This window comes from Meriones unguiculatus, chromosome 1, assembly GCF_030254825.1.
Source record: "Meriones unguiculatus strain TT.TT164.6M chromosome 1, Bangor_MerUng_6.1, whole genome shotgun sequence".
In the NCBI taxonomy this organism is placed as follows: Eukaryota; Metazoa; Chordata; class Mammalia; order Rodentia; family Muridae; genus Meriones; species Meriones unguiculatus.
Genome location: NC_083349.1, coordinates 61969703 through 61996520, shown reverse-complemented (window position 1 = coordinate 61996520; position 26818 = coordinate 61969703). Strand labels below are relative to the sequence as shown.

Below are 26818 nucleotides of genomic sequence, written 5' to 3'. Positions count from 1 at the left end.
TCTATTAAAATAGTGATTTATGTAGTTAATTCATCCATCTTTTGCTAATGTAGCTGTCCTAAAGCCAAAAAGAAATAATATACTAAGAATTTGTTTTAAAAGTTGATTATGTTGATTTTAAAATAAATGTTTGATCTACTATTTAATAATAAAATTCACCATTTTTATTCTAAGTGGTTTCCTAATAAGCATTCTTTTTCTGAGTTTAGACTTACACATTACCCTACAATTCTACCCTAAAGGTCTTCTAGCAAGCATTGAAACCACTGCTTTAAAAAAAAAAGGCTTCCATCATGATAAAAATCAACATTCATTCTCTTATCCAGAATCAACTTTCTAAATGTTTCAGTTACTTTCACATTAGCAACTTCAATGTCACCAAGTACATATTCAACATTATTTTTAAAAAGTATCCTGGATATCTATAGGTAGGGAGAAGTTCAACATTAAATAATAATTACAGTTAAAATCTCCTCTTTCAACCATGGTTTGCTGAGCCAGGAGAAAAGGCTGCTTTCTGATTTTAGTAGCATTAAGCTGCTGCTGTTACCTGAGCATGCTGGCTTTGTGCAAGCTCCTCTTTCCTGCGTTTCATGAGCTCTTTTCTCAGCTCTTTGGGTGCTTTTTCCACTTCATTTATAACCTACAGTATATAAGCATGCAGGAGGTGGGGAAATAATACTTTCTCCACAGAAAACATTATGTGTGTGAGCAGAAAGCTACAGATCAAAATTTAAAGTTGTTAAAAAGATTCCTTCACCATGCATTAGCAGAAGCGTTAGTTGGTGGAAAAGAATTAAAAGACAGAGCAGTGCTTAATCTCAGTGCAGAAAGTGCACAGCACACAAAGGTCTTTCATTGCCTGATTGTCCCCAAGCATCAATCAATGAAGGAGTTCTCACAGCACTACGGCTGAGATAAAACTGACAGACTCAACTGCCTTCTTGAAAGATCAAAAATTTCAAACATATCTATCCATATCATTTGAAACACCAAATACATGAAAACCTAATGCCATTTGTAAGTGCAAACTCTAAAACTGACTTGACAACACTGAAGGAAGGGCTCTCGATGACCCACTTCATGACACCAGGGTAGGAAACGGAAGAAGGAAAGTGAAACTGCAAATGTACACTAAACTTTTTCCATAAAATAGTAATACTGTCTCATATATGGTGTGACAAAATAAATACAGCTGCAGACTGTTTGTAGGGTTAGATAACATCCTCTTTAGTGAAAACAGAAGCCGAGCTGGTCAACTTTAAAATCAGTAATATAAGCACTCTTAAAGGTTTAGTAAACTATGATTTCCTACACTAAACAAAGTATATTTTAAAATGAAATACATTTTAAAATTCCTTTTTTCTCCAAAGCCTAAATATAACTTTCACCCATCAAAAGATCTATAGTCCAGCTCCGAAAAACAAGCATGTGTTTACAAGTAAAAGCATAAAAAGATCCCAGATTCCAAATCACCACATGCCACTGGCACCCAAGAAAGAGACTGATTTTGATTTAAGTTTCCTTAAAGTTCCCATCAGTAATTCCTCATGAAACCAAATCACCAGTCAAAGCAAGAGACTCCCAAATTGCAAGAAGTTTAGCAATGAGGAAAAAAATACACAATAAGATTATTTAATATAAACACAACATTATCTCAAATATAACTAGTTAAAACTCTCCAAATTCAAAACAGTAACAGTAACTACAGACTTAGGCATCTAGAGTTAAATCTTTTAATTTAATCTGATACAAAGATTAGCCTCTCAACAAATGACCCAGAATTTCTTTAAAAATTAACAAAGATCTTTATCATGGTATATGAAGCAGCTCCATATAAGACATTAAGAACAATAAAACAACCTTTAGAAATGGGACTACAACAAATGAAGCTATACATCAGCACACACATTTGACCTAAGGAAAACATCAATTACTTTCTGTTAATGTTCAATCCTACTTGAATATAGCCTTAATAGTCAATAATATGATGTTCAGATTTCTTCCTAATTAAATGCTAAAGTCAAATGTTAAAATCTTGGTAACTGAGACATGTAACAAAAGTGGAAATTACTTCCTAGTTTGACTGAGATATTTTCTTCCAATCCTATTAGAATTGATCATAATTATTTTCGCCTGGGGTTGTTCATTTACATCCTGAAAATATAAGTCCTTCTCCTGCACTGAGGATGTAAAACAATCATAAAATTGTCATTGAAAATTGCTTGGATGCATTTTATTTTAATTTAGGGACAAAAGGACAATACATGGAAAGCCTCTTTATGAGCTAAGGACAATTAGCTCTATAATCATATGGAAGCAGCTCAGGAAAGCCAAAACCTTTCTATAATCACATGACTTTTTTTTCAAAGGTATATAAAAGATGCTATTTTGAATCTCAAGCTAGTCACATTCTGCTTGGCAAAATGTCTAAGGAAATCAATAAACCTAATTGAGAACAATTCAAATGTCAAGTAATTTGTAAATGATAATTCCTGCTGCTATCAGTAAATACCAATGAGGTTAAGTTCTCTTTAAGAGCATTTCTAAATAAGGCCCTGAATACTGAATTAATAAGAGTGGGATAGCAGAATGAAATACAGCTTAGACTGTCTTTGAAGACTTGGCTCAAAGTTAAGCAAGACATGCCACTGAAACCTCTTTTATTCCCGTTTTCTTGGCAGTAAAATGAGGATAATATCTGACCTCACCAACAGCCTATCATTGCAAGACAGAACAAAGGAACAAATAAATGAGTGTTACTCAGCCACCAGCTATTATTCCTAATTCCTTAGTTTTCAATTTGCATTTTCAAAAACAGCTGTGGTAACTAACAGCAGTAGCTAACACTTACCTCCTTTTTGCGGTTTCTTAGCATATTCTGAAATTTGGACAGCTCCTTCTCTTGCTCTCCTTTGATGCGTTTGGCTTCATCTCGCAAGCGGTTTGTATGCTCTTGTTCTAGTCGTTCAATTGTCTGTTTCTGCTGCTTCTCTAGATTCTCAATTTCTTGGTCATATTGTCGCTTCTTACTCTATAAGACAATGCAGTCTGTTACCATACTAACTAATCCATCAAATAGTCAAGTAGTTTTGCAATATTGAATATAGAAAGACCTATTTCTATATTTGCAAGGAAGGAAAAAAAAAAGTAGAAGCACATGCCTACAATTCTAGAACCTAAGAAATGGAGGCAGGAATGTAACACTATATAGTGAGACACTGTCTCAAAAAAAAAAAAAACAAAAACGAAAAAGCCCTCAAAATTCTAAAACAAAAAATTGAAAAGCAAAAAACATTTTTGAAAAATCTATTCAGGTAAAAGACACAATTTCTAAAATTCTGGAAAGCATAATAAAAGAAGCACAAAAGTGCTCGGTGAGAATACCTCTCATTCTTTTCTTGGGAACCTGCTATAGTGCTGGAACACAAACTCAACAGTGCCACACACCACAAACAACCATCCTCAACACTTACATGACAACACTACACAGGTTTATAATTTCAGTAGTATTTTAAATGGTTTTTTACTTCTAACATATATTAAGCTAATTGTTCAACCTATGTTACTGAGATTTTGTACTACATTCCTACATCCCCTTCTCAACTGCGGACACAAGTGAAAACTGAAGGCATCAGGAGCAAGTACCACAACACTGTTGCTATGGCAGCAGGGACGTTGTTACAAAGGCCTAAACTAAAGGTAGGAGCCAAGAAAAGCTGCAAATGAATTCCAAAACTCAGCTAGGCTTGAAGGCACCTGCTCTAGATTGCCTTAAAACTTTAAAATCTAGGAAACATAGCCAGTGTTCTCCATGCTAAAGGTATAGGAAAGGAATTTCTGAGTAGAACTCCATTTGCCCAAGAATTAGGGCCAACAATTGATGAGTAGAACTTCATAAAACTAAAAAGCTTCTGAACAGCTAAAGAAACAATCAGCTAAAGAGAACACACACAGAATGGGAGAGAACCCTTGCCAGCTCTAACTGACAGAGGATTAATATCCAGAATATACAAAGCACTCAAAAAACAAAGTCAAAATATCAAACAACTCATTCAGAAACCGGGCCTGAGACCTGAACAGAGAATTCTAGAAGAAGGGAGAAGAAAGAAGAAGAAAGAAAAAAGAAGATGAAAGAAAAAGGAGGAGGAAGAGGAAGAGGAGGAAGAGGAGGAGGAGGAGGAAGAGGAGGAAGAGGAGGAGGAAGAGGAGGAGGAGGAGGAGGAGGAGGAGGAGGAGGAAGAAGAAGAAGAAGAAGAAGAAGAAGAAGAAGAAGAAGAAGAAGAAGAAGAGGCTAAGAAGTATTTCAACAAATATTCATTGTCCCCTGCAATTAGAGAAGTGTAATTCAAAGAAAACTTTGAGATTTCATCTTACCCCAATTAGAATGCAAAGACCAACACAATAATTAAAAATTGCTAGAAGGGATGTGGAGAAAAGGGAACCCTCATTCGTGGTGGGTGGGATTGCAAACTGCTGCAGTTACTATAGAAAGCAGTGTGGAGAATCCTCAAAAAGCTAAAATAAAATCTCCCATATGACTAAGCTAGAGCACTCCTTGCCATATGCCCAAAACTTGTTATTTACCTGTCACCTACTTGACAGATCCTACACAAAGATACTTGCTCACTCACATTCATTCTTTTTACAACAGCTTGGAAATGAAATCATCCTAAACGTCCTTCAACTGATGAATGGATAACAAAAATGTGGTAAATATACACTATGGAATACTATACAGCTGTAAAGAAAAATGAAACCTGGAATCCATAGGCAAATGGGTAGAAATAGAAAAGAGTGAGTTAACCCAGACCCAGAAAGACAAATATGGAATATTCTCTTTCATTATGGCTCTTAACTTCAAATCTTCAAATTTAAGTATATGATCTGGAATAATTGCTGAAGCCAGGAAGTAGTAAAGGATTATGGGGGAAGGAGTACAACAGAGAGAAAAATAGAAGGGTAGCAAGGTAAATGTAATTTGAAGAAGAAATGGGAAAAATGGGAGGGGTGGGAGGTGGGAGAAAGCTCAATACAAAAGAGGTAGGGTAAGATATACAGTACGAACATCTAAAAAAGCCATAAAAATCTTTATTAGTTATTTTCCTAAAATTATACATATAATACATCTAAGTCTATGTGTATATATAAACATACACAGTCTAAATGAAATTTTCCCACATGGGGCGACAATGCTGCCCCCACAAGCCACAGACTTTCTAACAAAAACTCCAATACCAGGCATCAGAAAGCCCCTTATGAGCTGCTGGTCAGGGAAGTCCAAGAGACTCTCAAACCACAATAGGTGATTGCTGCTGCCCTTGGCTGCCTCCCAGAGGTTGGAGGTAATACTCCCTATTGCTGAAGACAGCACGCACTTTACACCCAAGACCCACAAGATCCATGCTGGATCTAACCTGAAAGCCTCTGCTCTAAGAAACTCGTTTTCACGGTACCAGAAGGTTCCATGCAAGCTGCCCCCATGTCCTACTCAGCTATGACACCTATGAAATACAACAACCACACTGTATAATAAGCAAATTGGCACTCCTATCATGGTAATAACCAACAGCTCTATAACTGGACTCAACAAAAGGGAAATCATGCCTGGTACTAATCATGTCTAACATAGCCAACCTACCTAGGGTCACAGATCTTAGGGAAAAACCTACAACCTCCACTTCACAAAAAAATCAGCAAAACTCCTAATCGCATTCTGAATATTTATCTTTATACCTACAGATAACTGTAGGTCTCACTCCTCAGCAGCAAAAAACAAACAAACAAAGCATTTCTTTGCAACAGATGGAGACCATTACAGAAAACCACAACTAATTAAAATGAAAGAGAACAAGTGATCATGTGGTGTCCAGCCCCAACACAACTCCTATACCTAAGCCTCAGGAAACATTGTAGAAGAGGGGGCAGAAAGATCGTGAAAGCCAGAGGAACAGGATTTCTGTATGAGACTCAGGCTCCCCGAAATGTGAGGAACACTACACCTATAAAATCTCAACAACAGAGTTGCCAAAACAATTTCTGGAAGACCACAACATCAAAAGATATGCAACATAAAAGGGGGGCAATCTTATGGGGACCCAAGCCTAGACAAAGAACTACAGGCAACTAAGAAATGCTGAGAGTGGGAGAAATATCCTTCCTCAGGGATAAGCCCTCCAACTGGTTATCTGATACCAAGTGGTCAGCCCTGAAATCACATACATTATACAACCTGAGCATGTTATATTTATATATCTAGGAATACACACACCAGCAATTAAAGAAAAAGAGGTCTGAAACGATAAATTTAAACAGGGGGTAGAAAAGGGAAAAAGATTATGTAACAGTATTTTAATTTCAAAATATTAAAATAAACCACATAAAATTATAAGCTGAAAGACAAAACTAGCACACTGAAAAGGCATTCAGCAATAGGCATATCTAAAGACTTGGTAAACAATATACTAGTCTCTAAACACTAACTTTTCATGATAGATTTCAAATGAAATTTGGTACACTATAAATCAGTGATAAGACAGGGATTGGAGAGTTCTTTCAAGAAGTTGTTGTTTTGTTTTTTTTGTTTGTTTGTTTTTTGTTTTAAAGCATCCAAAATGCCAAAACAGAGTTATATATCACAAAAGCAGGAAAATCTCATCAGAGATCAAATTCTACCACCTATTATAGTAGGGTTTTCAAATATACTAGATTTCATTTACTGACAAAGAACACAGAATCTAAGACGTCACCATCATTTCCTGCTCAAAGCGCCTAAAGATCTGCTCTCGCTGCTGCTGCAGTTTGCCATTGAGCTGCTGCTGGGCTCTCTGCTCTTCCTTTTGAAGAAACCGTAGCTCTCGAAGTTCCTGACGCCTGACAAAATATAACAGAAAGAAGCAAATTACACCTTGGAATAATACTTTAAATAAAAGCTTTAACTATAAGATTTTTAAACTAAAAACAATTTTTCAAATAATCCAAAGTTAACCAAGGATTCTCTCTTGTTTCTCAGAAACTGCAAAAAGATTAAAACTCCTGTTTTTTATATATTGTTTCTCTACTCACCTGAGAAACCGCAATTCCTCCGTTTTAGAGTCACTGTCTGTAACTATCTTTGACGTTGTTACACTGACTTCTACACCATCGACAATAAATTTGCGTGTTTTCTTCAATGTTTTCTTCTGTCTTCTTGTTTCCTGAGTGAAATTTTATTTGGTTTAGGCTTGGTATTAAGTACTATACATGAAAGATATTTTCCTCTTTAAAAATAAAAATGCATGAATGCTGCACATATAAAGCAGTAAGAATTGTCTGTGTAACAGTTATATCATCTTATACCTAAGCTGGGAACTCACACTCAACTTTGCAGATAAAAAAAAAAAAAGTTTTTAAGTGAAATTGGGCATTCTGGTCATGTGCACACACAACTTCTATGACACTTCGTAAATTAGGCACAGCAATAATAATAATTCCACAGAAAAAAAATAGGATGAATTTATATATTAAGCTTTTCTTCATCTTTCACTTTTGTGGGTTCTCAGCTCTACATTTTATTTCAGTGAACAGATTAAATAAGAAGACAATTACTCGGTTTACTAGTGGGGGGAGGGTGTGGAAAGCCAACGGAGCCCGGTACTCAGGAGTCTGACTAGAAGTTGGGAGGTTCCATAGAAAGACTCTGGAAAGAAGGGAAGAAGGGAAGGGAAGGAGGGAGGGAGGGAGGGAGGGAGGGAGGGAGGGAGGGAGGGAGGGAGGGAGGGAAGGAAGGAAGGAAGGAAGGAAGGAAGGAAGGAAGGAAGGAAGGAAGGAAGGAGGAAAGAGTGAAAGAAAGAAAGAGTGAAAGAAGGGGAAGGGAATGAAGGGGAGAGGAGGGGACCAAAGGAGAAAGAGAAAAGGAGTAGAGAAAATTGAAAGTGGAAAAAGGCACTGAATTCAAGTTTGCCGCTGGCGTCTTTCAGCAACCTCTCACTTCTCCATCCTCCAGTTCTAGGGTCCTTATGGTCCCCTCCAAACCTGGACTATGGCAGCCTCCCCAGCATTCTCCTAAAACCTAACATTAACACACATACACACACCTTTCCTTAACCTATAAATTTCACATTTCTTTAGCTTCTATAATAAGGTATCTGTAATTAATATCCCCTTAGTTCTCAGAAAGGTGCTTACAGTGGAAGGAGAGAACTGGCTCCTACAAGCTATCCTCTAACCTCCAGGTGCTCACTATGGCACACATGCACTCCACATACAAACATTCAAAGTAATAAACACAATGTAATTTTTCAAAAATACTTTGCTATATATACTGATCCTCAAGAGCCTCCCAGGCTTCTACACAACTCCCCATGTTATTCCTGAGTACACCACAATACTTGAGAATTATGCTCTAATGGCTCCACGGATACAGAGCTGTATTTGGGGGGAGGGGTGTTTTCCCCATGATGCTTTTCATGTCAGAATTAATGGCTGGCTAGGAACAAAAGAGCAAAGGTGGACATCTATAGGAGCCAGAGGTTAAGGACTACTCATACTTTAAAATGCTTTTCAAAAAGAGACAATTCTTTCAGCTTCTCAGTTCTTTGGGGTATCAGTAACACTTGCTAAAACAGCATTCAGATATGTGCAAGAAAAAAATAACTGAAACCAAAAGGCTGTCTGGTTTATCTACATCGTTTACAAAAAATGAGTAGGCTCTACCAAAAATTTTTAAAGATTATTCTCAATCTCTCTCTGCAGTTCTTTTTGATTGCTTTTATCCTAAAAGAACTGATAGGCTATTGCGACGCTGATGTAATAGTGTTTTAAAGTAGCAATGAATTAGAAATTGCAAAATGACAAAGCAAAACCCAAACAAGGCACACTTACTTGCAGAGACATTGACCCACTGTCTTTAGTTTTGCTCAGGAAGCTAGAGATGGACAAATTCAAATCACTGCTGCTGTTCTCCACAGTGGACCCAGTCCCTGAGTCGGTGTCATTTTCTGGCTCTTGTGGCAATATGGTTTCAGTTTTTGGTAAAGCACCCATTTCTCCTTTATTTTCTGTGTTTTCTGAGTTAATATTGATACTGGGTATTGGGACAGGAGGAGGCTCGCTGGGCTGCAATGCTGCAGGAGCTTCAGGCTCTGCTTTAACTGGCACTTCCTGTGAAACTTCTTTTCTCTCCAACTCTACCTCAGTAGAAGCTGCCTCAGAGTCACTTCCTAGAGCCCGTTCTTCAGCTCCAGTCACCACACGTCCCTCTATCTCCTCGATGCTACGTGACTCATTGACTTGCTCAACTTCATCTGTTCCTGGTTCCACTGTGATTGCCCGTGTGGTTGCTGAGGTGCTGACTAACTGTTCCTCGCCTTTACACACCGCAGACTGTTGCTCTAGCTCTTTGTTCTCGAAACCCTCTTGAATAGGAGGCTCTTCTTCAGGACCACCAGCCTCAGGGCCTTCTGTGGGCTTCTCTGCTAATTTCTGGGTTACTTCCACTGCTTCTTTCCCATCACTACTCTGTGCATCCTTACTGCTGTATTCAGCTGTCTTCTGAGGAACATCTAGTGCCTCATTTGTTCCTACCTCACTGATTCTATCACTGACTACAACTTCTTGAATTTTATCATCCTTTCCAAGTTTCTCTTGGGTGTCTTCCTTTCTAAACCCAACTTCATTGTCAACTGCCTGAAAATCTGCCTCTTTTTCTCCAGTCTCTTGAGAAACTAAGTCCATCGTTTGAATATGCCTATCTTTAATTTCTTCAGGTTGTGTAAGTTTATCTTCAAGCATCTCTTGGTTTTCTTTATTCCTGTTTTCCTCTGGTTTCAGACAATTAGTGTTTGTTTCTAAAGTTTCTACATTAGTCTCATTTCCTTCACTGACTGAATTAACGTCCAGAGTTTGTTGGTCTTCTGTATCAGGTAGGTTTTCCAGCTTGGGTCTTTTCTTCTCTCTCCCATTCACATGGATTCCTACTGTTTGGTCATTTAGTTCAGCCATACTTTCTAAGTTAGTATCATCTGCATGCTCATCAATACCCTCCACAATCGTGTCAGGTTCGTCAGTAGTAGGTTTTTCATTATGAACGTTTTTGCTAAATTTATCCCCAGAAGTACTGTGTTCTGTTCTTTCTGACACAGATTCCAAAACACAAGCATTTTGTGAAAGTTTATCTTCCTCAGAGCTGGCAATACTGAGATCAGAGGAGGCACGCTTATTTGCAGGTATTGGCTAAAAAAGATTTTATACATCATTAGTACTAAAGCATGACCTCAAGATGCTCATCCAAATAATGGCTTTACAGATCTATACTCATATATTTTTAATAGCAATAGTCTATAAAACCTGAGTTGTAACTTTAAAAATCGACAGTTTTAAAGAATAAACACGACAACAGCTGACAAGGGAAACCTTGTCACCAACTTCATTTCTAATTGAAGGTTTTGCACTGTATCCCTCATATACGTTCACAACCACATCTCAAAACCCATCTCTAAGTTTCTACTAAATGGCCAGGCATGGCAGTCCACACATTTAGTTCCAGCATTCAGGAGGCAGAGGCAGATCTCTGTGAGTCTGAGGCCAGCCTGGTCAACAAAGCGAGAGTCCAGGACAGCTAGGACTGTTACACAAAGAAGCCCTGTCTAGAAAAAAAGAAAAAAAAAAAAACCTACTAAATGAAACATCCTAATGACACTGACCAGAGCATTTTCTGTTTCATCATCTTCATCTTCCTCTTTGCCATCTTCAACCTCTTCTGTTACTTCAGCCTTTGCCTCAGCAATCAATTCTCGTACTGGTTTGTTGGAATCAACAGTAACAAAAGGATGCTGTTGATCATTAAGAAAAAAAAAAAAAAAAGCATGTTTAATGACAACTACAAATTTTAAACATATAAACAGATCCTTCTGTGTCAAAAAATATGAATTATGCATAGAATATATATACACATATATGTATATACACATACAATGTCAAACATTATACCCTGAAAGAAAATGAGAGAAAGGGAAGTAAGCAAAAATAAAGATTGCCTGAACTGAATTTATTTTGTTTTATATAATTTAGCTTTTATTTTTTTATAACACTTTATTATTTATTTGGTGTATGGGTGTGTGCATGTGGAGGTCAGCCTTTCAAGAGTCAGTTTTCTCTACTATGTGGGTCCTGGAGTTTGCCAAGCTTGGTTGCAGGTACCTTTACTGAGCCAACTTGCGGAGTCCTACATTTTGTTTTGTTTTGGTAATTTGAAAGAATCTGTCAAAAATTAAAACAACTTGTTATGTCTGAGTATAAAATACATTTGGCTTTTCTGTATGTCTGAAAGTGTGTCATTGACAATTTTTAAATTACAATTTAAAGCAAGTTTTAAGTTTACGCATCATTCCTTTAACAGCAACGAAGGGGCCAGTGAGATGGCTCTATTGGTTAAGGTGCTTTCTGCCTTAACCAATGACTGACCTGAGTTCAATCATTAGTGCACACACAGTGGAAGGAAAGAACCAGCTCCTGAAAGTCATCCCCTGACACCAAACACACACTGCGGCTGAGGTAGGCACACGCATGCGCACCCACACAACTTTCAACATTAGTATCTACAAAAATCCTATCAAAGTATTAATAAAAACTTTATAAAACCCTTTTATTTCTGCTAAAAGATCTTCAAATACCTGTTTTTCTTTTTTAAATGATCCTAACATTAAGTAAAAGATAGTTCACTCATCTGTGTGCTCTCAACTCTATGATGCCTATTCTTGGTTGCCAACTTGACTAACATCTGGAATTAACCAAAATCCATGCTGCTGAGTCTACTACTGAGGAATTTTTCTTGATTGAACCATCTGAAATGGGGCCTACCCTAAATCCAGATCTTCTGAGGTGGGAAGATCCACCTTAAATCTGGGCCACACCTTCTATTGGCAGCCTATTTAAAGGACATGGCAAGGGGAAGCTTTACTTTACTCTTTGCTTATTCTCACTCTTGTTGGCCAGTCCATTCCTTCATTGGCATCAGAGCCTCCTTCTCTGGAATTACAGCACATACTGAAGACCAGCAGAGACATCCAGCCTTGTGGACTGAACAACTACTGGATTCTTAAACTTTCCACCAGGAGATGGCCATTGCTGGAACAGTCATACCATAACCTGTAAGCTACTCTAATAAAACCTGTTGTATAGAGAGATTAATTCTATCCGTTTTGTTTCTCCAGAAAACCCTGACTAACACAGTATCTTACAAGCCAAGAGCTTAAATACAGGAGCAATGAAATACTGGGAAGTGTGCTTTAGAGATTACAGAGATTACTTGTTAAACAGAGCAAGGCAATTTTCCCCATATCCTCTCCAGATTTACAGGTCAGCTTAATATACTACCATACTGACATTATACAACACACATCCTTACAGCAACTACCCTAAGAGTTGTTATTCTGTCTATCTCTAATACTACTTGACACACTTTTATTTCCAATATAAGGAACAGACCCTGCTTTAAAGTAAAATCAACTTTATCTGACCACCTTACATCAGGGTATGTATGTGTGTATGTATGTTGCTCATGTCTGTGCAGTGCACATGTGCATATAGAGGACAGGGCAACCTACGATGACATTCTTCCTCAGGCACCATTCACACACACACGCTTTCTTAAGCTTTTTAAGTACAGGATCTCTCACTGGTCTAGGGCTTTCCAATGTGGTTTACACGGGATGGCCAACACCCCCAGATGCACCTGTCTCTGCCTCCTCAGCACTGTGATTAGAAGCATCTACCACCACACCTGGTTCTGAGGGTAGAGTGCAGGTTCCCATGTTTGGTCAGCAAGCACAGTAACGAGTGAGCTATCTCCTCAGCCTCCCACATCATGTTTTAAAAACCAACAATGTTAACTGTACACTTGTCTCTTGAAATAAGAGGAATAAAAAAATTCATTAGCTCATAGCCCCTGTATACAAGGCACTGGCTTTCAATCATTAGAGAGAGTATACAAACAGTTATTACAAAAAAAAGAACATAATTAAACTGAGTTATGCAAAGCATATGAGAAATGACTCAGAAACTAAATGCCTGCTAATAATGACGACACACATGCTTCAAAGCAAAGATTAACTAATACATAATGTCTTCTGACTTTTTTCCCACAGAGAAATTCAAGTGGAAAGGGTGAACAATGACTGAAGCTGAAAGTGCATTCATTTAAAGACAATATTAAAACAGTCTGACTTGTTACCACACTGTTCTTGTTTTACCTGTAACAGCTGCGATGTAGTCCACCGGGCATCCACATTCTTTTCCAAGCACTTCTTTAGAAAGTCCTTAAAATTTGAAGACCTGCAAAATAAAATGTCAACAATGGCATTTTATTTTACTTTCTTGTTATTTAAAAAAAAAGAAAAACAAAATTTCTTAATAAATTATTTTGTTTCATTATGTTTAATATAGATCAGTATTTAGTATAGTGACAAGAAAACTAATGAGAATAAGACCATAAAATACATTCTGTAAATACGTTAGACATACACACAATAAGGCACGTGCACAACCTGTCAGAGTGCCACAAAAACGGTTACATTAAGTTCCATAAGTATTGTACATAGACATCACTGTTTACAGTAGAAAAAATCTTTTGTACACAGAACCCAGTTCTCTCATATTGTCCAACACACAGGTAAAGTTATTATAATGGTTTCCATGATCCTTAAGTCCTTCTCACGTGTTCACTTTATGTACAGATGTGAGCACCTGCATTTATATACCAAACATGTGCCACAGAGGCCAGGAGAACATCAGATCCCCTGGAATCTGAATTATAGCCAGTTGTAAACCACCACGTGGGTGCTGGTAACTGAACCCAATCCTCTGGCAAGAGGAGACAGTGCTCTTAATTGCTGAGAGATCTCCTGTGGTCCTTAAGTCTTGGAAATAGACCCACATCAGTTTCCTCATTCACAGTTTTTGTGCCACATCCCCACACTTAAATACCCTTAGCAAACTCGAAAAACAGAACCTTTTTGGTTGTTTAAAATAGCTTACTTACCATTTTGATGGCTGTGCTAATGTTGGGGGCTCAGATTTTGCTATTTTTAGCAGCACTCGCATTGGATTTAACTCATGGTGAGGTGGCTCAATCTCAGCCATTTCTATTAAAGTAATACCCAGGGACCAAACATCAGCTTTGTAGTCATATGGTCTGTCCTTTGATGTCTCACACATGACTACTTCAGGAGCCATCCTATAAAGAGAGGAAAATGAAAGTTAAGATGTTTAATTAACAGCTATTACAAACTATAGTCAGGATAATGACTATTTGTGGACAAAGTAGTTACTGCAGACACAACTAATAGTATAAATTCATAAAAATGAATACCTACCAATACGGTGTGCCAATAAAGGAATCCCTCCTTTGAATTGTCCTGGTGTTTTTAGCTGATACTCCAAAATCCGCTTGAAATAAATAACCACACAATAACGTTAATAACAGCTTTCAAGAATGGTAAATTGTATTCATTGGAGAGGGAGAGGAGAGCACTTCGAGTCTTTAGTAAGGCCTCTCTTATTAAAAGATAAACACAACAGAAGGAGATCGTTTCTAGGCCAACCTAATCTTTTCAAAGTTATTGTGTGTGTTGTGCAGTGCATACATTTATTATGTATGCATGCAGGGCTGTGTGCATACATGCTCATGAGTCCAGGGGTCATGTCGGTATCTTCTTCTATTATGTATGCATGCAGGGCTGTGTGCATACATGCTCGTGAGTCCAGGAGTCATGTCAGGTATCTTCTTCTATTATGTATGCCTGCAGGGCTGTGTGCATACATGCTCATGAGTCCAGGGGTCATGTCGGTATCTTCTTCTATTATGTATGCATGCAGGGCTGTGTGCACACATGCTCATGAGTCCAGGGGTCATGTCGGTATCTTCTTCTATTGGTCTTCATCCTACTTTTTGAGATATTACTTCTTTTTTTTTTTAAGATTGATTGATTGATTGATTGATTATGTATATGGTGTTTTATCTGCATGTATACTGCACACCAGAAGAAGGCATTAGATATCATTATAGATGGTTGTGAGCCACCATGTGGTTGCTGGGAATTGAACTCAGGACCTTTGGAAGAACAGCCAGTGCTCTTAACCATTGAGCCATCTCTCCAGCCCCGAGACATTACTTCTTAATGAACTTGGAGCTTACCATTATGGCAAAACCAGCTTGGCCAGGGAACACTAGAATTTCTCCCGTCTCCAGCAACCCAGCATGAGGGTTACAATCACCCATGGCCATGGCCAGCTTGTACATGGGCAATCTTGGGAACCAAAACCAGGGCCTCAGATACTCAGTTGGCACTTTATCAACTGAGCCATCTCTCCAGCCCCTACCACTCTAATCTTAACCATCTTTTTTCTACCACCTTTCAAAATATTGTCAAATTTTCCTTCACAAATATACTGATCACCATCTAGACACATATTCAAATGATTAAAAAAAGATGATAAATTCCTCAGAATTAAAAACAAAAAGTTACTCTAAATTAAAACAATATATATACTTCAAAACAAATGCCAAATTTGTGTGCTATAATTAAAATCAATGAAGATACTTTCCTCTAGTGTGAAAAAACAAAAATTACAGCAAAGCAGCCTTTATAACAGCATTCTATCTCATCAGCATCCTCACAAAATTATACTGGAAAAGCTGAACATAGTGGTGTGTACTTGTAATCCTAGTATGTGGGAAGCTTAGGCAGGGAACTCAGAAGTTTAAAGCTACTCTAGGCTATGTAGTGATATTATCAGATACATACATACATATATACATACATACATACACAGATAGACAGACAACCTTAATTATATTACAAAGAAAAATGGGAGGCTTTATGGTTTCTGATTTAAGTTATAAAGAACAGCAGCATTTTAACTTAATCAGTTGCTAAAGCCTACCTTTTTAGCTTAGAATTCAGAACAAACTAATTATCTTAAAAACTAAATAAAACATTTTTTCTGCTTTTAACCAAATAATCAAACAACTAAAGAGAATCTCTTCTTATAAAATTGTTTTTAATTTATAGTAATAAATGAAAGAATAAACTAATTGATTATAAAATTATCAAAAATAACAAATGAAAAAATAGTATAATTCATTTTGCAGCCTCAATCAAAGAGAAAAATCTGGGTATTAAGGACAAAAAAAAGCTTAGGATGTTGGTCTTGGTAGAGTGTTTTCCTGGCACATGTGAGACTTGGATTCAATACCCAATAGTGAGAAAACAACCATAACCAAAGCCTTACACCAGTTAATAAACAGTGCAAACCACTGTCTTATCACAGCAGCAAACCTGAGGCTCATCAAGCCCTTACCAAGCCTTTGCTTCATCTACTAACTGAAGAAAATACAGACAGAAACTGAACTCATGACCACAGGATCAGCAAAGGCAGCTGAGGGAAAAGCTCCAGGTCTCATGGCCAGATCCAGTGTTTCATCATTCATTTCTAACTCCTCAACTCGCCTTTTTATAATCATTTTCCTAATCATCCAGTCACTGGGAATTTTAATATCGCATATATACTGTATATCTGTTTGCATGCTGTGGACTTTGGAGAGGTTACAAACCATTGTCATAATCTCTTTTTGGCTCCAAACAAATATTGCTTTCTTGGCTGGAACAATGTTAATTCAATAATAATGCATCCTACTGCATAAAGAAAGGAATAGAGAAGAAATGCGCGATTTATAGAGATGTCAAAGAAAATTAAAATTTATATATGTACAAATTTAAACTCAACGATAAATAAGAAACACAAATGAGCAATGATAAAAGTCAACACCCAGCATGGAGAGGGAGGGTAGAGCAGAAGTCAGATGACCCTGTGAAAGAATGTAGGTGGTGCATGGCCAAGTCTAATTTCTTCACCTAAGTCATGATTTCAAAGTTCTTGTCTAAACTTATATGGCTTTTCATGTGGATTTCTGTATCTCTTTATGGCACATTAAGTATAAAATTTAGCGTACCCTTCAATGTCCTATTACATGTTGTAACAATGTAAAAGAAGATGGTCACAATCACTGGAATCAACATGGCTTTGAATGATTTTAGTTTTCCCAAAAAAATAAATGTAGACAGCACTGCTTGATTTCTGAAAAACTGTCCAGTTTGTAAAACTTTTTAAAAGGCTGTATCTACTACTTATAGGTATATGTATGAATTTAACTAATCCCAGCCTAAAATCTACATCTAATTCTTTTTATGACAGTCATCATTTATTTCTTTGGTATAAAAGACAAAATTAAATGCTAGTTCTTAAACTCATTTTACTTCAAACCTAAGGCTACTTGTTGGTTTAATAAGTACAATGGGAAAATGAAGTAAGAAACCGGGGGGCGGGGGTGTGTGTTACTGACAGAGCACTTGCTTAAGAAGTGCCAGGCTCTGGGTGGAGCAATGTGGAACAAAAAACCTACTAGACACGTTTTAGAAAGATACAATTGAGTTTAGTATTATATTATACTCCAAATATAAAATATTTACAAGTGTTAAATCTATATTAAAAAACTTACAGGAGGAAATCTTAACCAGTATTTTACAAATCCTTGCTTTATAAAAAGAAAACACACCCTCTTTTACTTTCTCATAGGTGTCATTAGGTACATATACTTAGGAATTCTAAGGACTGGTAAATATTTAACCACTGAAGTGTTTACAAGAGCAGCTGGGAGGAATTCTCCATGCTTTACATGTCTGGGTAGGCTGAAACACCATCAAATCATACATTCCATGGTAAATCTCAGAGCACAAATACAAATATTTGAATAACTTACCCAATTTAATGTCTCCATCTAAGGTAAAAAGAATATTGCCAGCTTTCAGATCTCGGTGGATAATTTTATTGTCATGTAAGTAACTCAATGCCTCTAAAGTCTGCTTGCAAACTACTTGGATTTGGGATTCAGTTAATGGTCTTTCAAGTTCTATAAGGAGAAAGTGAAAAGATATATGTATTTAGTTTTACATAAAACTAACTAAATATTTTTAGTACATTCAACCACTGTGATCTTTTAGGGATCATATGAAGTCATTTATTGTAAAAGAGCTAAATATCCATAATGATTAATTTCCTGACAAAGAATATTCAACATTTTTCAGAATTATATTTATCTAAAATATACTTAAGTTGATGTCTTAATGTACTGAACCCTAAAATTACATATACATACATATATATGGTTGAAATATTTTTATCCAAGAACACTGCAAGAAGCAAACATAAAAACAAAGGTATTTACCAAGCATCACAGCATCTACTGCTCCCCCTGCACAAAATTCAATGAGGATCTGCACACAAATAAAAAAGTATCTGTAATTATACCACATTTCAGAAACTTAATAAAAGCAGATAGTGAAAAGCTACTGGTTAATCTAGGCTATAGAAACAGTACCATAATAAACATGAAGGATTCTTTGTCATCAGTTACCAGTCTTAAATTATGTTCTCCTGGGCATTCACAAGGAGAACATGTTATAATAGAAGCCCCTCTGCCCTTTTCCTTTTCTTTTTTGTTTTTGAGTTAAGTTTCCCTATGGCCCATGATAAACTCAAATCTGCAATCCTTCTGCCTTTGCCACCCAAATACTAACAGGTATGTTTTACCACACCCAGCCAGGCCCATTTTTATAAATATTGACTTTTAGTATTTTTTCTTTTCTAAAATTACCAAATACAGGTTGTTTAATTGTTATATTACTTATGCATTTAAAAGATATTATTAAAAAATATAATTAACTTCATCTTTCAAGTAACTATTACAATGTTAAGTGACTATACTGTTTATTGTTCAATAAGTAAATCCTGAAAAAAAAAAGCAGACTTATTTTAGTTTAAATTATACTTATGTGTATGTTCCTATGTAGAGATACATGCACATCGAGCGCAAGTGCTCTTGAGAGCCAGAAATGGGTACAGGATCCCCAGAAGCGAGAGTTACCAGCAGCTATGAACTACCTAATGTGGGATCTGGGAACCAAACTTAGGTCCTCTGCAAGAGCAGTACATGCTCTTAAGCACTGAGCCAAAGCTCTCAAGACCTTTAAGCTAAAAAAAAAAAGAAAAGACATTCACACAAGACACAGACGCAAACTCAATTATCACTGTCAAGTACCTATCCTTAACTGTTCCTACAACTATAATCTTATGGTGGTGATTTATTTATACTTTTGTCTCCCATTAAACTGTCCCTCCATAAAAGTAAACCAAATTTTTATTTCACAATAGCATCAAGTAAAAATCTATTTCTTAAAATATAGAAGCTTTTCTTGTAATATTTGGAAATATTCTTTTTTTATTTTTTTAAGGATTTATTTATTTTTTATGTATACAATGTTGTGTCTGAATGTACACCTGCATGCCAGAAGAGGGCACCAGATCTCACTACAGATGGTTGTGAGCCACCATGTAGTTGCTGGGAATTGAACTCAGGACCTCTGGAAGAGCAGACAGTGCTCTTAACCTCTGAGCCATCTCTCCAGCCCTAGAAATATTCTTACAGAGCCCCAAACAAATATTTTAAAAGACACCACACCAACAATAAATATACTTCTTAAAAATAATTTTAGTAAACTGTAATTCCAAAGGTGGTCACTCTTGCTAAAAGCTTTTTGTTTTCTTTTTGTTTGTTGTTGTTGTTGTTGTTTTTGAGACAAAATTCTTAAATTTTAAAAATTCTATATAGCCCTGGCTGTCCTGGAACTTAGTATGCAGACCAAGCTGGCCTCAAACTCTCTGAAATTCACTTGCCTCTGCCTCCTGAGGACAGTGATTTAAGGTATGCGCCACCACACCAGAATACTACAATATTTTTGTAAGTGCTTGCCAATAACAATTTATTTTCAAATTCATTACATGATCTGAAAAATAATTCTTTATTCATCTTCTGCAGAAATAAACAGGCTCAAGGGTTAGGTAATCCAGCCAAGCTCCTAACTAAAGCCTTTTGATTCAAGCCAGAGCTTCATTCTATGAAAAACACCTAAAATTCTATTTTATAAAAAAGCTTTCTTGATAGACTAGAATGATGGTACAACAGTTAAGAGCACTCACTGACTGCTATTCCAGAGGACTGAGGTTTGATTCCCAGAATACACATGGAAGTTTACAACCGTCAGTAACTCCAGCCCCCCAAAATCCAATGTCTTCTTCTGGCCTCCTTGGGAACCAGGCATGCACATGGTACATAGACATACATGCAGACAAAACACCCACACATATAAATCAATATTTTTTTATTTATAAAAAAAATAATAAAGAAAAAAAAAAGCTGTTGGGTGTGGTGGCACAGGCCTATAATCCCAGCACTTGGAGAGGAAGGCAGATAGTTATGAGTTTGAGACCAGCCTATCCTACAAAATGAGTCCAGGTCAGCCAAGGTACACAGAGAAACCCTGTCTTGGAGGGTGAAGGGAACAAGAAAGCTGTTGATAAAAATAGGTTCTAGGTTGGTACAAGTAACTAGCTATTATAGTAAATATTAAAATTTTATTGCTTTATCTACTTGTGCCTATTTTCTTAAAAATGAACAAAATGTATATATAATTTTAACCATTTCACCATGCAGTGAAGTTGAGCCTAATATAAAATTTAGCATTTCTCATAACTTATAGTATTGCATGGTTTATAAAAACTTTAGGATAAAAACTTATAAATAACACAAAGAAAAATAAACCTTCAATGAGCAGTGGTGATACACACCTTTAACCCCAGCACTTGGGAGGCAGAGGCATATGCATCTCTGAGTTTGAGTCCAGCCTGGTCTACAGAGAAAACCAAAAAAAAATAAAATAAAATAAAAAAAAATAAAAATAAAAAACAGAAAAAACTTTCAAAAACAAATACTTAAAATTACAAATACAGACATATTTTAGAAATTTTAATATTCTTGATCAATACTGATATTAAGATTATTGATTAATATTCTTTCCTACCTAGCTCCAGTATCAAACAACTGAGATGAAATGGTATAATCTAAAATCTAAAGCTGAACATCCATTGAAACTTGCTAATGACTCTCATTGGCAGATCAACGCTCAATCAAGTAATTCAAGTAACTACATAAAAGAAGTAACACACAGATGAACTCTGGTTTCTCTGTAAAGGAATGAAAATTACCTACCCAAAGATTGTTCTCATAATAAAAGGCATCTAGAAGCTTGACTATGTTTGGATGATCACAAGATGCTAATATGTCAATCTCAACCATATAATCTTCAAGTTCTTCTTCAGATTTGGTGTCAATCACCTTTGCAGCAGCTAAAACATTGGTCTCTTTATTCTGGGCCTAAAAACAAAAGTATCAGAAATGTCTGTCACATTTTAAATGCTTGCTTTTACATTAAAAAAAAAATTTAAGAAAATGTTTAGGCTCCCAGCAACACTGAGCAGCATCACCAAGTTCCTTTGTTTCCCTGGCTTCTCCCCAGCCCCCCGAGTCTACAGCAGGCTGGGGCACTTGCTGCAGCCAATCAGATACGTTAGCGTATCACATGTCTACACACAGCTCACATCAGGGTCCAGTCTTGGTGCCACATATTAAATGGGATCTAACAACTGTGTAACAAAATACAGCCACCATTTTATCATCCAGAAGGTTCTACTGCCCTAAAAGCCCTCTGTGCTCTGGCTACTCACCTTCACTGCCCCCTGACTGCTAGCAATCACCCCTTTTTTCACTACCTCCTTGCTTTTACCCTTTCCAGAATGGCATATAGTTGGAATCACAGACTTTTCAGTTTGGCTTTTATTTATTATATGTATTTAAAGTTCCTGTAGGTCTTCTCATTTCTTGTTAGTGCTGAGCACTCTTTCACTGTCTGGACATACCATCATGTATTTACCCTTTCGCCTAACTTATGATAAATGCTATTTCCAAGTTTGGGAATTATGACTTATGCAGGTTTCGGTATGGACAGTTTTCAACTTATTGAGTAAATACCAAACAGTATAGCTGCTGGAGCAGAGGGCCTAGTTTTGAAAGAAACAGGAAACTGCCTCACTGAATTCCAAAATAGCTGTGTTGTTTTGCATCCCCACTAGTGATAGTCCACATCTCAAGGGTATCCGGGTAATTTCTGACACTCTCCTGGATGTGTTTCAAACTATAATCCCCTACAGACATATGCAGGACAGTTTTCGGTGCTTACCTGCTTTCTGTATAGCCTCTTTTGTGAGGTAACTATTCATGTTTTGTTTTGTTTTTTAATTTCTAATTACTGGTTTTTAATTTTTTCAAAACTTTACCTGAGGTTTTCCACAAATATTTTCACCAAGACTGTGGTTTCTCATTCTCCTACACACTATTTTTGAAAGGTAACTTAAACATAAATATTAATTATGCAGGCTGTGTGAGGTAGTTCGTACCTGCAATTCTAGCATTTTGGAAGCTAAGATATAATTTGAGGCCAGTTTGGTCTATACAGAAAATTCCAAGCTAGCCAGAGCTACAAAGCAAGATCCTGTCTCAAAAATTAAGTAAATCCCACTTGCTATGCAAAGGCTCCTTTCTGTGTTTTACTCACTGATGAATGGCTCAACTGCCAGGGACTCAAAGATTCTGCTACTGCCACTTCTAAGCTGGGTTGCTTACAGCAACTTTTTAACAACTCCTGTTTTCATTCCCTTACCAGGGAAATTTACCTAAACTTCTCTGGTTTGTGAGAACTAAGATAATACATATTAACTATGCTAAAAAAACATATATAGGCACTGAAGATAATGTCTGACACACATAGTATGAATGCAAAAGTATTCACTATAATTATTACTATTATTTAATCCTCAGAATAACACCATGATATTTTATTCCCCCTACTTCAAAGGAAAACATAAATACATAGGTGTGGGGTTTGAATGAAAATGGCCCACACAGGCTCATAGGGAAGTGGCACTACTAGGAGGTGTGGCCTTGTTAGCGGGAGGGGTGGGCTTTGAGGTTTCAAATGCTACTTCAGGCCAGCGAGGCTCTCCTAGGCTCCTTGTCCTGCACTGCATCTGCATGCTGCCACACCTCCCACCATGACAATAATGGACTAAACAATCTCTGCACTGTAAACCAGCCGTAATTAAATGTTTTCCTTACCAAGAGCTGCCATGATCATAGTGTCCCTTCACAGCAACAGAAATCCTAACTAAGATAGTAGGTAACACACTTCCCCGGGTCTTATAGCTTAGTAAGAGGTAAAATAAGGATTTAAATCCAGATACTTTCAAGCCCATTTTTCACATTAACCATTATTGTCTAAGAGTACACAAATACATCACTCAGAAACAAGGGCTACTTTCAACTAAAAGCCTTGAAAGGCCTTGAAAAATACACACAAAAAGACAATTCTCACTGCCCCTATTTCAAAAAAGAGTTTTAAATGTAAATTTTTTAAAGGCAAGCAAGAAAGATGCCTTTTCTCTATTCAGCAATGGACACACCTTTTTCTTTTCTTCTTTTTAAAGATGCATTGTTTTCATGTGTGTCTATAGGAGTCTGTATGCACTAATGTGTTCAGGAACCCATGGAAGCCAGAAGACGACATGGGATTCCCTGGAGGTAAAGTTACAGGGAAGAGCCACCCTGTGGATGCTGGGAACTGAACCTGGATCATCTAATAAGCACAGTAAACACTCTTAACCACTAAGCCATCTCCTAGGCCCCAAAAATATTCTTAATAGAAGCCACAGCCTAGAGAATCCTACACTGACAGACCTTGTTTTAAAACAAACAAACAAACAAACAAAACTTTCTTTGTAATCTTTTGCATCACTGTCTAGCTTTCCACAACTGCCTTTGCGCAACCAAAGATTCAAAGCATATGTATGTTACCATTTCTTTGGGTCCTGATTCCCTGATGGGGTAATGGATGTAAAACTTGGGTGAACTTTGTATGCTTTTCTCCTAATAATCCATCTTAGATCAATTTGACTCTCAGACCCAGTCAGGGCCCTAAAAGAGAAGAGGCTAAGTTCCAATTCCTTCTGTCCTTTTGGTTTTCTTTATTTCCATTTGTTTGGTTATTTTTTTCCTTGTTCCACTTTACTGTTTTCCACTTTTCTCCCTGTGGCTGAATAATTCCTCACTTCCAATGTTTATGAATTAAAGGTTTTAGATAAGTAGTAGGAGCTAAGAGCTGAGCTTTTTGTTGTTTTACTTTTTAATTACATTTTATTTATTTTGTTGTGTGTGAACACTGCCCATGGCACACCTGTGGAAGGCAAAGGACAACTTTTGGAAGTCAGTTCCCTCCTAGCATGTAGATCTCAGGAACTGAACTTGGGTTACCAGGCTTTGTAGGAAGTGTCTAATCTTGGGGTTCAACAACCCCAATATCACTTTTTGATGATTAGGAATCAGACCTTAAAATACTAATTAGGTTGTTTTTATAAGATGTTTTAATATTATGTTATCATTTCATCAAAACTGTACTATTACTTTTAAAATATAAAAAGATGAGCTTTTAAAAACTACTAACAGTCATTTCTGGGTCTTTTGGCTAAGACCAAGTGTAAAAACTACTAATTAATGAGTAACGATTGAGTAAATAAATGCATGTTCAAACTTTACTTTTTACAAGTTGGGCATGGTGGTGCACACCTTTAATCCCAGCACTTTGAAAAGAGGCAGGTACATCTCTGTGAATTCAAGGCCAGCCTGGTCAACACAGTTCCAGGACAGCCAGAGCCATACAGTAAGATGTCATCTCAAAAAACAAACAAACAAAAAAAAAGCCAGGCAGTGATGGTGCTGCATAATTTTAAACCCAGCACTTGAGAGGCAGGAGCAGATGGATCTCTGTGACTTCAAAGCCAGCCTACAGAGTGAGCTCCAGGACAGCCTCACAGAAAAACCCTCCCTTCAAAAACCAAGAACAAACAAACAACAAAACAACAAAAAAACCAAACAAACAAAAATCCCACTTTTTACAATTTATCTTAAGAATACAATTTCATAAAATAATCATACATAAAAAAGTTTCAAAGCATTATTTACAATGATGCTAGAAAAACTGATCAGCCTGAATATTCATTAAGAACCCCTCCCCTTTAAATCACATAGTACTGTTCCAAAATGGAAAATCAGCCACTAAGAAGACTGACCAATCAATTAACATTTCTTGAATGAAACGGTAACCATAACATGTAGCCAAGTGAAACGATGAAATTAAAAAATAAAAATAAAAACACCAACACATAAGTATATCATATTCCCATATGGAAACCAGGCACAGCTGTGGACAGACCACAAACATACACAGTGATGGCATAACTGTGAAAATGGTAGAGATTCCTGACTTGACTTTTGGCATTTTTTTACATTATCTGAATTCTCTTAATAGACATGCATTCTTTCTACTTAAAACAAAACAAAACAACAACAACAATTAAAAAAAAAATGTACACAGGAGATTTCCCGGAGAAGATAAAAGTAAACAAAGAAGATATCAGCTTACATATGGAAAGTCCCTAAGCAAATTATTGCTAAATTTTCTTTCCTTTAGGAAAAAAACAGATCCTAATACTAAGGTTTAGGGTTCAGAGATAAAAAAGATTGCTCCCGCTTTCCGACTCTTTCCGGGCGCTCAAGACGTCGAAGCGAGGTCATGGTGGGTCCTCCGGAGCGAAATTCCGGATTTCCCTGGGTCTCCCGGTAGGAGCCGTGATCAACTGCGCTGACAACACAGGAGCCAAGAATTTGTACATCATCTCTGTGAAGGGAATCAAGGGACGGCTGAACAGACTTCCCACTGCTGGTGTGGGTGACATGGTGATGGCCACAGTTAAGAAAGGCAAACCAGAATTGAGGAAAAAGGTCCATCCAGCAGTGGTAATTCGACAACGAAAGTCATATCGAAGAAAAGATGGGGGGTTTCTTTACTTTGAGGATAATGCAGGGGTCATAGTGAACAATAAAGGCGAGATGAAAGGTTCTGCTATTACGGGTCCAGTTGCAAAGGAGTGCGCAGACCTGTGGCCCAGGATTGCATCCAATGCAGGCAGCATTGCATGACTCTCCAGTGTATTTGTAAAATATATCCATTAAACAGTCTTTGCTCCAAGAACTTGTCTTGACACACCTTCACCAATATCAGCTTTACAAAAGGAAGCTGCTAGATGGCAGCTCTGGGCATGACCTTGCAGAACATCATTTTCCAGTCTTAGGATTATTCTTGGGCTGGAGAGGTAGATAATCTATAAAGACCTTGGGCTATTCTTCCAGGTTTAAGTCTTCGGGGGCCACATGGTGGCTGTAACTCTAGTTAAAAAAAAATCCAATGCTGCCTTTCAGGCCGCTTCTGGGACCAGGCATACACATGGTTTACAGATACACATGCAAGCAAAAACTACTTGTGAATGTACAATAAATTCCATGTGTGATTTGAGTCTTAAAAAAAAAAAGATTGCTCCCCAGGTCAGCCTTACTACTCTGCCACTCTAAAATATCCTCATCTATCAAATTTTATAAAATCTAGGATTTCTTTTAAGATGCACTAGTATTGGAAAATATAAAGTTGAGTATTCTAGTATATGCCTGCAATCCCAGCTCTTGGGGGCAGAGGCAGGAAGATTCTTCTAAGTTAGATGCCAGCACGAGCTACAAAGTGAGTGTCAACCCAAACTATACCTATTTCAAAAAATAAAAATAAAACAAGAAGATGTGCTATTATTTTCTAGACCAAAGAAGAAAATACTAATTAAAGTTTGCCAACAGTTCAGAATAGTTCAACTAAATTTCTATCATGTATCTATTATGCCTATGAACATATGAAAATTTAGGCTCCTCTGAATTACATCTGACTGACCATTA

General features: G+C 37.0%; 2 protein-coding genes across 3 annotated transcripts in view; one reads left to right on the top strand and one right to left on the bottom strand.

Annotated features, from left to right (window-relative positions):
• The window catches only part of Slk (STE20 like kinase), a 53943-nt gene that overhangs the window by 15839 nt on the left and 11286 nt on the right, over nucleotides 1–26818 (bottom strand). Inside the window, exons 2-13 of one of the 2 annotated variants that reach the window (XM_021640239.2) lie at nucleotides 21143–21307; nucleotides 18263–18311; nucleotides 17798–17947; nucleotides 14352–14424; nucleotides 14018–14212; nucleotides 13230–13311; nucleotides 10683–10811; nucleotides 8863–10212; nucleotides 7066–7196; nucleotides 6750–6873; nucleotides 2855–3034; nucleotides 551–643 (exon numbers count right to left, since the gene is read on the bottom strand). In XM_021640239.2, coding sequence (XP_021495914.1) covers nucleotides 551–643; nucleotides 2855–3034; nucleotides 6750–6873; nucleotides 7066–7196; nucleotides 8863–10212; nucleotides 10683–10811; nucleotides 13230–13311; nucleotides 14018–14212; nucleotides 14352–14424; nucleotides 17798–17947; nucleotides 18263–18311; nucleotides 21143–21307 — 2721 coding nt within the window. The remainder of the gene's footprint in view (nucleotides 1–550; nucleotides 644–2854; nucleotides 3035–6749; nucleotides 6874–7065; nucleotides 7197–8862; nucleotides 10213–10682; nucleotides 10812–13229; nucleotides 13312–14017; nucleotides 14213–14351; nucleotides 14425–17797; nucleotides 17948–18262; nucleotides 18312–21142; nucleotides 21308–26818) is intronic. The other variant, XM_021640240.2, reaches the window with a different exon arrangement.
• Nucleotides 25574–26072, top strand: LOC110550374 (large ribosomal subunit protein uL14-like). The gene has a single exon (XM_060390880.1). The coding sequence runs from the start codon at nucleotides 25775–25777 to the stop codon at nucleotides 26018–26020; it is 246 nt and encodes an 81-aa protein (XP_060246863.1). The 5' UTR covers nucleotides 25574–25774; the 3' UTR covers nucleotides 26021–26072.